This window comes from Bombus vosnesenskii, unplaced genomic scaffold (assembly GCF_011952255.1).
Source record: "Bombus vosnesenskii isolate JDL3184/JDL3185 unplaced genomic scaffold, Bvos_JDL3184-5_v1.1 scf7180000013304, whole genome shotgun sequence".
Taxonomy (NCBI): domain Eukaryota; kingdom Metazoa; phylum Arthropoda; class Insecta; order Hymenoptera; family Apidae; genus Bombus; species Bombus vosnesenskii.
This window is the reverse complement of record NW_022882953.1, coordinates 580295-591618: the sequence shown is the minus strand read 5'-3', so window position 1 is coordinate 591618 and position 11324 is coordinate 580295. Positions and strand designations below refer to the sequence as shown.

The 11324-nt window shown below is 33.1% G+C and overlaps 1 protein-coding gene across 1 annotated transcript; it reads right to left on the bottom strand.

Annotated features, from left to right (window-relative positions):
* Nucleotides 1–7338: 7338 nt before the first annotated feature.
* Nucleotides 7339–11130, bottom strand: LOC117234285 (cysteine--tRNA ligase, cytoplasmic). The gene is made up of 10 exons (XM_033495344.1): nt 10522–11130; nt 10232–10426; nt 9774–10116; nt 9489–9629; nt 9196–9406; nt 8661–9130; nt 8408–8552; nt 8053–8258; nt 7622–7984; nt 7339–7562 (listed from the first exon to the last, which is right to left on the bottom strand). The coding sequence occupies exons 2-10, from the start codon at nt 10408–10410 to the stop codon at nt 7437–7439; spliced, it is 2184 nt and encodes a 727-aa protein (XP_033351235.1). The 5' UTR covers nt 10411–10426; nt 10522–11130; the 3' UTR covers nt 7339–7436.
* Nucleotides 11131–11324: the final 194 nt, after the last annotated feature.

The window sequence follows — 11324 nt, the reverse complement described above, 5'->3', positions numbered from 1 at the left end:
GAACCTTTTGCTCTAAAGAGTCTTCGATAAATCTTAAAATTCTCCTTCCTGCCGAACAATTTTCCTTCGATCTCGTTTAATAGCGACTGAAACATCTGAGAATCGCGTGGATGAAACGAGAAACAGGTTTCGCGAGTGCAGAGGAACGCGACGAAGGGAAAGAACGTAGAACTGGAAATCCGGTGCAAGAACTGATTACAAATTTATAAAGAGATATATCTCGCGATGCGTGTCCCGGGAAGGGAGGGGTCCGCTGCCCTTTGGATTCACCTTTGACCTCTCACCCTACCCCGCTCGAAGTGTTCGTGAACGAAGACGAGTCGTCGAACGGAGGCCTGTGCAACGAAGAGAAGACGAGATTCGCTCGTGGACCGGCGAGGAAGGAATGGAAAAGAGCGAAAGAGGCGAAGGGGATGGGCTGATTGAAGCAGGCATGATGTTTAATTCAAAGAAACTGAAGACACGCCCCGCTAACTACGGAGCAAGCCGCGCCATCAACCCCGAAGAAGACTGGACCAAGTAGAAGGAAGAAAAAGGAGTTTGGAGAAAGAAGAAGAAAAGAAAGAGGAAAGACGCTGTGATCCTCTTTGCCCTCCTTAAATCTCTCTGGTAATTGCTTCCTTTCAACGAAGCATGACTTTACGCGTGGCAGTGCAACCTCGAAGACGCTATCGGCCTATCAGAAACCACGAAACGAACGAGACGAGACTCAGTCGAAAGTCAAACGACGTCAAATTTGAATTTCAAAGTTGCTCGTGTGCTCGAAGACAGATATAGGTATGTTGTATGTATATCGACGATCGATGGGAGAGTGGTGGATTCGATGAAAACAGAAGATAAAAACAGTTTTTACATCTTCAGTTTCTAAGGTGTTGATAAGGTTTACAGATTCAGCGATTCCGCCATCGCTACGAGCGCCTACCATTTTGTCTCGGGTGCAGCAATTACCGAGGTTGCATTGCAGACTTTCCTGTGCGCATGCCTTTCAGGGCGAAAGGGTTAAAGTCTGCCCACCCTTTGCTCGAAGGCTGGTCTTCGAGATCTGTAATTTCTTCCTACCGTATTTCTCCCTTAGAGAATTATCGTTTCTTTCTTTGCCTACTTTCTGTTTGGTATGAATTTTGGTAGGAATTTTGCATTTTTGAAACTTTGTTTCAGGGTTGTTTAAACCTTCGCTTTGATTTATTTCACGACGATACTGTTGCGCGCATAGAAACTCTTTCGTCCCACATCGGTTATTCGTTCATTTTTATTAGATCGTCTAACAGCTTCCCAACGAGTTTGTAAAAAGTAAATTAAAAATTAATCGTTATTGCTACCAAAATCGATATCGACAGCATTGATAGAAGAGGCATGAAAATACAAAATATTGTTTCGCGAGAATTTAGATTAAATATAGTCGCTATATACGAAAGACGCTCATTTTTAATCTCATTTAATGCATCCCAACCAAAATTATTAATAAAAGTCTCGACCAACGAAACACTGGGAAACTGCAAGAAAAAAAAGTACGCGAACCTTTCGTGATTAATCGGATAACGGTACTCGCAGCAACGCCTCGTCAAGTCTAAAAATAAAAATAAATAAGTATCTCGAAGGGTTGAGCGGATTATAGGCGGCGAGAAAGCGCGTTACGTTCATTTGCAACCGCTCTTACTTTTCATCAAGCCTGACATTTTTTCCTTCTGTCTTTTTTTCGCTCTCATTTAATTCAAGCCAATCTTCACCCTCCGCCACCTTTCTTTCTGGTTACTTCTCCCCCTCTTTTTTCCATCCTTACTATCGCGGACTACGGCAAAAACTGACCCCTAAAACGTAGCCTAACTGCGAGTCGACACGTGGGTCAGGTCAAAGCATAGGCGCGTGCGTTTTGTTTCATTAAAAACACGCGGGCAGAAAAAAAGCACGTGAAAAACTTAGCCGAGACAATGCGCGAACGCAGCTGGTTAAACGCGGAAGGGTTACCGATTAACATAAAAGGGTACCATTACACGACGCGAGACGCAATCGGATTCGAGGTGAACTCGTCTAACAAGCTGTATTTATGCGCTGTTTTTACGCTGGAAAAACACACACTGGCACGACGTGACCCTCACCCATGAGATCGGATACAGACGATCAAGTAGCGTCTATAGCTGCTTAAAGCAATTCTGGAGTAATTATGGTGGATGGTGGATGGTCGATTTCGTCGGATAGCTTCTCACGGTTAACGCTTACGCAAGCACTATATATATCGGTCTCCTCGGTTGAAATTCAATTTCTTAGTTCAATCTTCAATCTTCAATCAACATTTTCGTGCTTTTCAAGTTATATTGGTATTCCAAGTAACTATGTTAGAGATCGTATGACAATAATTTAATTAAATGCACAGTGGTAATTTCTTACATAGGAGACATCTTTCCTCGATGATATCGGAACTTTCTAAAACATAGCTTTTTCATGGTGAATATAGGTAACTATAACTTTCATTGTATCCATATGTAAATATAATTGTAGAGATTTTAATACGGGAAATGCAATAGCTAGTTGTTGTAATCGAATAGAAATTGAAGAAATATAATACGAATTATAATGAACATAATTCGTGAAAAATATAATCATAATATTTCCAAAAACAATTCCATTCCTTCCATAATAATTTTTGTGCCGAGAATATAAATAACATAAATGTAACATAGATGAAAGGAGGCCGATGAACATTCTATCGGCAATTTGTCATCGACTTTTCGAACGTTTCAACGTGACCGATCAGCCGAAAGGGCGCAACAATAGCAATAATCGGCTGGGCTACTAGGAAAGTTTCGAAAATCACTCCTCCGCGGGAAAAAAAGAATAAATCAAACAAAAGGATAAGAGCACGGTGGAGTCTGCGGTGTAAATCGAAAACCGACGAGAGGGTAGCTGAAAATCGTCGATAGAGTTATAAAAGTGGGCTTCGTGGCCTCTTGCCACCCCTTCGAACGCACCCCGATACCACACGAGCACACACTGGGATGCCTGTCCTCGAATACCGAACAATGCATTATTTATGTCTACCTCATAGTTATCTTCCTAATATCGGAATTCGTTTGTGGTACCAAAGAATTCACGCTTATACTCTAATCTATCATTGCTTAGCGATATATGTATATATAATATATTAATCAATGAAACATTTAAGTACATATGCACATATCATATACTTGAGTAAGAAAACATTGTATAAATTGAAAAAGAAGGAAACAAATTAATTAGGGAAAATTAGAAAGGCCATTCAGGTTGCTTGGAGGAAGGTCTTCGATAAAATTAGTATTTAATTAGTATTTAAAATATGTATTAATATTTTCAATATACTCTTGTCGATGATTTTTATCAATTTCTAACAATTTTGGAATTTGATAACTTCCATTCTGAGTTATCTTCAAATAATTTCGAGATATCTTGATCAATCTTCCAATGGTTTTTAATTTAAAGTACGTTATAACTAAAAACTGGACTTTACAAAACCTGTGGAACGTTACACGTACGATGATCAACAATGTTTCTACGTATAGAATTCTCGCGAGAAGTCTGTTCTTTCCTTGTTCCACTAATTTCGCCATTGCCCCCGAAATCAATCTTACAAATTTCTACGTAACGAATTCGAGAAAAACCGTTGGTGCGATCAGCATAACGTGCAGGTCTTTCAGATTACAGAGCCCAGGGTGCTATTCTAATTTACCAACGTGATTCAATTCACCATACGAAGTCGATCTCTCGATACAATAACGTTTCACCTTTCTACCATTCTATATGTATTTTTTCTTCCTTTTTTCTTTTTTTTTTTTTTTTTTGTTCTTTTATATCGTTCGGTTACTCTGATCAGTGGCGTCACGAAAGTGGAGGAAGAGGAGGAAAAATGGCAACGCGTGAAAGAAACCAGGAGAAGGAAAAAATGTATGAACACGTTGGTAATACGAGTGAAAAGTGGTGCTCGTTAAATTACAACAGTTACCGAACTCCGATTTCGCAGTGAAGAGAAACCGACGAACGAAACGAAACCGCGTGTCAGGAGTGCGACGAAGAGGGTGAAGAGTAGAGAAAGAGGGTGGCTTTATATATGCATACGAGAACATTCAGGTGTCAATCAAGAATCGAGACCTTTCGACTTTGGGGTGTGAAAATCGGACTTCTCCCGAAAAAATTTACGTATTCATTCACGCCGCCACCGATGGAAAAAGATGGAGTATAAAAGAGAAAGAGAGTGAAAGAGGGGGCGAGTGAAAAAGAAAGAATTCGAGCGAAAAGTCTGTTTGCTTTTTTACCGCTCTTGACTTCATATTCGAGAGCATATTTTTTGCGCCAACCGTCACGCATTGTTAACGTCAACTTACTCGTCTTTTTTACTTTCTCTTTCTCTCATTCGCATTTTTTTTTTCTTTTTTCTTCGTGCGTCGCAACGAAAAGAAAACCGTCTGGTAAAATCCAGTACACGCTAACAGGAATTTTGTAATTTCGCTAGAATATCGTGTGATCCCGGTGAACGAATTTTGACCAATGTGATTCGAAGGGTTAGGAAGATATGTTACGGTTGCTTCAGGAATAATTGCATTTATATCTTTTCTTTTATTTCGTTTATTTTATTTCGTTTACCATGATTATTTGATCATTAGCAACGAATTCAGCAATACAGCATACAATATAAATTTCATAACCGTTCCCAATAGATACAATGTTATAAAATCTTCAAAACACTCGGTTAACTTTCGTATTTCAGCAATCTTAAATTCTGTTGTGTCGTAAATCATTAAAAACGTTTCTATATCCACTTTTATCTAATGTATGAGAAAATTGTAGTTACCAATTTAAAAGCATTCACAATCTCGTCATTAAATGAAGGTTATGACAAATATAACAAATCTATTCAAGCGATCGTATTACGCATACAAATTAGTAAAACTTCGTTTGTTTGTATTTTTCTCAAAATCCTGTTACACGAAAGAAGTAGAAGCTAATAGTGCGGACACTCTATATATTACTTCACCATTTTTTAATTAAAAAAAATATGTACATAATATGAAAAATATGTAAAGTCGAAAGATATTTTGTAATTATTCTGTCAGGTTTTTGATACGAGACATTATCGGACGACGTATTTTCCCGAGTTGGAAAAGCGCATGATACACGACCCGTTTGCCTTTCTCGTCTCGCCTCGCCACGCCGCGCGTTTTCACACTTTCTGAATGCGGGATGAATATCGGTCTGGTTCGCCGCAAGTCGAGCATTATATCGCTTTTACATTTATAAAGCTGTCACACACCAACTCATGCGTCATTGTGAAAGGGGTATTATGCTTTAATAATGGACAGCATCACATGTCAGATTCATCCGGTTAGATGGAAATGGTGCAAAGTTTATTTCGTTCCAGGACTCTGGTGTTTCCAATCGCAACGTGTCACAAAACATTTTGCACGATCGAAAATAATAATTTTATATGTAACAATGACATTATCTGCTTGCATTCTAAGATATCTTTCGATTGTTCTTTACTCCATCATCTTCGCCATTGACTAAATGCATGATAGACTTGATATCAGGATAGATTTCGTGTCTCACGTGTCTGAAATACCGACCTCGAAAAAGATCAGTGTTTCTTACGCCCTCTGCGATTTGCTACGGCAAATATGGGAATTGTATTCGACTCAACGATAAAAATGAACTTGTCATCTACGGAGCTTTGTGCCACATGTTCTGTAATACCGACTATTCAGAGGTTTTGTTACGCTCCCTACAATTTGTAACATAATGCCGAATGTAATTAGTCCGTTTAAACCTGCTCTGTTATTGAAATAAAACTTTGACATATTAATGCTCGATTAAATAAACCTCTAGTAATTAAATTCATTTATCTGAATGTGAATTACTATTACATGAACGACAAATCGCAAGCAGTAAAGAAAATCAGTATGATCTTATTACATATATGAACTATTTATCCCGCGACAAGTTTAAATAAATGGAGTGCTATCGTATATTAAAAACAAACCACAGACATTATTAAATAAAATAACATAAGTAATTAAATCAGTGATTCAACTAAAACAATACTTCAATATAATCTTATATTAGAAAGTAAAACAAAATTGCCTGTGTGTCCGTCTATTTATATGCTTAGAATTAAGTTAAACAAATTTATAAATTGTTATAAGATATTATGATGACTAGGTAAAAATTAAAAATCTTGTAAAACAATTCCAAAAAAGCAGTAATTACTACAAGTTGAAATACTATATACATAGGTAAATCTTTTTTTCTTTAGGCTGAGTGATTATTTTTAACCACTGATAAATAACAATTATAGTATAATTATTTTCATCATAATCAAAATTTAATGCAAATTAACATAGTTCTAAGCCAAAAACTAGTACCATAAAAGCGTAAATTTTGTTTTAACTTATAAAAAAGCATAAAAATTATAAAAATGATTATTGTAATAAATTGTTGAAGACGTAAAATTACAATAAAAATGTAGAAATTATTAAATTTGATTAAATTTGATTGTTATAATGAAAAAATTATGTTTCATGACATCGGTGAAGGTCGTTAACTTTCGAGCAACCTTGTCAAAAATATGTAACCTGTCATCGGGTATATATATTAGGAATATCCGATCGAACTTGCGCGCAAGCTCATTTTTCTCTAAATTCTCGTAACGTAAACATCAGAAAAGGCTTTTAATTACTTATTGAAAACAATAAAATTTTTAATTTATAATATTTAAGCAATTAATATTATAACACTGTCTTTTCTATATTTCGTCAGTGGTTTTAATTCATATCATTACTATACTGAATAATGACGTCGCATGTAACAAAAATGCTAAGGGCTTAAGTGACCCCAAAATGTGGGACACAAAAAAATACATATTCTGTTATACTATCTTTATGCCTTCACTAATCTATTAACTCAATGTTAAAAGATATCTCTGTAGTAAATAACATTAGGCTAATTTATTACAAATATCACCAAAACGACTTTTTACCACAAAATGTAGCAGTTTAATCGTATGTAGTATGTATAAAGTTCTATTTTTATAAATTCATGTGGATTCTTTTTAATATTAAAGAGGAATTTATTTAATAAATTTTTATTTAATACATATCATATATAATATTTAAATGTTGATTTAATACAATAGTATGACTGATATTGTAAGTATGCGTATAACGATAAATAAGCAACCTGTAAAATATTGGAAACATGTGCCAAAATAAAATTAATTTCTTCAATTAAGTACTGTACAAACATAAACATAAATATTATGTAAGCATAAATACGTTCATAAACGTAATACGTTCATAAATGCAATGATAAAAAAAGTAATGTTGAAATAAATATATTAAAAAGGTGAAACCAATATCTTTCTTAAATAATCAACTTTCCAGTATACAAGATTAACGCTATGCGGACAAAAAGTGTTAAGCATCATTGGTAGAAGCAAGATATTCGTTGTATCTCTTCTCTTGGGCTTGCTGCAATTTCAGCAACTTCTTCATCTGTCCTTTACTGATTTCTGTACCATCAATATAATGCGTCGGTACACCCTAAACAAGACAGTTTTTAGTTAGAAAATGGAATGTATTATTATTATAAATCTACATACATTGCCATCGAATTGAGAATATTTATCTTTTTCTAGCTTAAACATCTCAGAAGGCGGAATTTTTCTCAGCGCTTCCTTCGCTGCAGCTTCTGCTTTTCTTCTTTCCTTCTCCAACGTCCTTTCCAACTCCATTTGCTTCTTATGAATCTTCTCTTTTAATAGTTCTTCTTTATTTACTAATTTAATTTTACAAACTTCTTCATTACTATCTTCCAAACGAACTCCAATATTTGGTAAAATATCGTCACGTAATGTATCACATTCCTCAAGAATACTACTAGCTTTCAAAGCTTTAGCATGATTTCTTACTTTCTCACGGAAATTTGCCAAAATTTCAAGGTAGGGCATAACGATTTCTTCAACCTTTAATAAAATTTATAATAAGGAGTCAGAACATAAGGAAAGAGAAAATAAATGTATATAAATCATACATTTAAATTCGCTGTATTGCTGTCAACTGGAAAACCAATACTATCATGCGATGATATAACCCCAAATATAATAAACATTTTTGTAATATAAACTGCAACATCTCTAAGTAATAGTGTATTTGGTTGTTTTATTTCTTTCATGTAAATATTGCAATGCGTCACAAGATCCCTAACGGCATCAAGCGCACTCCTTGTATCAATATTGTCTATAATAAAATGTATCGTAGGTTTTATTAACATACAAAATAATATAATATATAATTATATAATATAATATGTATATTAAATTACATAATAGCAAAATATATATTAGTTATACAATTACAGTGCACAATATTTGTAAATGTTCACTTACCACATAATGCGTTATGTACTAAGTCCCTGGCATGATAAAACTTTTCATTTAATTCCACTTCGGATTTAGTCCATTTAGTAAAAGTATTAATATTTGTCTCTGAACCCAAAGATCTAATTTTACATTTTACATTTAAAAAGAATTCCTATAATACAAACAAGGTGTTGTACATATATTACATTATTAAATGTTGAATTAAATAATATTAAATAAAATATTCATAAAATATTATATAACAAATAATTATATTTACATTTAAAAACTTTTCATATTGAATGGCCATATGCATGGTATCATCACTGTAATCTAATGTATCTTTCCATGAATGCAAAAGAAATGCAAGCCTAAGTTGTCTTGCTGAGTGCTTTTTTAATGCATCTTGTATAGTAATGAAATTTTTTAGTGATTTTGACATTTTGCATCCTGCTATGGTCAAATGACCAGAATGAAGAAAATATTTAACCCAATTAGAATTATTATAGTATGCTTCTGCTTGTGCCATTTCATTATCATGATGGGGAAACTTCAAATCTATCCCTCCAGTATGAATATCTAAACTTTCTCCACAAATTATAGATGCCATAACTGAACATTCTATATGCCAACCTGGTCGTCCTTTACCCCAAGGGCTTTCCCACCAAGGTTCTCCTTCCTTTGAACATTTCCAAAGTGCAAAATCAGTTGGTGATCTTTTTTCAGATACCTTTGTACCACTTAAATCTCCTAACAAAAATATTAAAAGTTATCAAAAATGAACACATTCATCTTCAAAAAAAAAGAATTTTTACCTTCTCCTTCTTGCAAACTCGATGTATCGCCATATGCTTCTGGGACGAGTTTAGCATAATAATGTTTATCCTGCTTATCAAAGGTAGCAACATCGAAATATACAGAACCATTACTTTCATATGCAATTCCATTTTCTATAATTTTTTCAATAAATGTTATAATTTCAGGTATGTATTCACTAACTCTTGTTAAAACATTTGGCCTTAGTATCTAATGAAAATTTCATTATGAATTATTCAATATAATTAATAAATATATATAGTTAAAATCAAGAAAATATACTTAATATTACATTTAAAGAATCCATATCTTTGTGAAATTCCATTTCCCAATGTTGTGATAATTTGGTAAAAATAGAATGTTCTGTAACTGTAGCTCCTTTCGTTTTATCCAACCATTCTGCCAAAGGATCTCGTGCTTCTTTTAATAATAACTGTATCCATAGAAGTTACAAAGATAGTATCTTTAGATAAATTATTAAATAAAATTAATAAGAATATTATTAATATTAAATTACATAATCTCTACTTATAAATTTATTACTTATACTCTAAAAATATGAAAAATATATATATACTTCTTGATATTCTTTCATTTTTTCTTCATCTTTAAGCTTTACTACGTTTTCCAAATTTTCAATAGCTTTTTCCACATTGCACAACAATGCCTCTAGCATACATTTTTTATCTGTATCATTCGTATTCTTCACTGTATCTTCAAAAATACACATTACATATTTTGCATCATCCAGAATTTCATCAAGAGTATGATTTTCTTCTATATATTTCTCATATAAATAATTTTGTCTAGCTCTCTTTATAATTTTATCATCTATATCAGTAATATTCATCACATATAAAATATCGTATCCAAAATAATCAGATAAGACACGCCTTAATATATCGAAAGATATATATGATCTAAATAGTGACAAAAATGATAACAAATATATAAAAAATAAATATTATTATCTATAGTATTTTAATAAAATAATACGCATTTTTTAAATACATAATTTTATACGCAACTTTGTACCTAGCATGTCCCATATGTGATGCGTCATAAACAGTAGGTCCACAACTATACCATAATATATGATTTCCAAATTGAGGGACAAATATTTCTTTCTCCCTAGTTAAGCTGTTGTATAACTTAAGAACTGAGCTGCTTTTTCTTTCTGGTGGCATCCAAGATGGTTGTAACCTTTTTGCCATTTTTAATCTCTAGAAACTGGAAATATCCAAAAGTGATGAAAACCATAAAGTATATCTTATCTATCTCATTACTCCTCTTCTAGAAAATAAAAGTTATACAATTAAACTTACCTCTTTATGAAAAGCTTTACTCAAAAATATTTCAATACAAAAATTCTGTGTACAATTGCTTTCAAAGAAATGTTTAGACAAATATACAAAGAAAGATTGTCAAATAAATATCACGTGTCTAGAATTCTGTTGCAAATTTTTACTTGTTTCCACATACATTACTTTTTCAATATATTCGCGTATAGGATATTTAGTATTAATGTTAATATATTTCTCTTAATTTAATCAAATAATATAAAATACTGTTCACATTAACTATCATTAAACTCTTGAATGATTCACGTTCGATATCCGAAAAGACACGAGGAAATCGTTGCATGTATATATCAGTGTAGAAAAAGCGTTCACATTGTGACGTTGTCTAAATTTTCTGTTATCTCCGATCTCCGATGCTTCTACTCAATCTTTAATATCATGTTGTAAGAAACAGTTTAATGTGATAATATTTGAACTGTTTGTCGTAAAAGTAATTTATTTATTTTAACTATAAACCATATGTAAAAAAAGAAGTAAACCTCATGTATAAATAATTAGTCTTCGAATACAAAACTTGCATCATCCTAACCTAATTAACAGTTTGAAATGTACTGACTTCAATGCTTTACAGAGTGTGTGTGTGTATGTGCGCGCGCACACACACACACACATACATACATACTAACTGATGGCTTTGACCGGATGTATGTCCTTAATAATTGAATTTTTAGATAGATTTTAATATTAAATAGAGTACAGAATAGTAAATAGTATAGAAATAATAAAGAATAAGTTAAAACGAAAAGGAAGTAGATAGCAATCGTTTG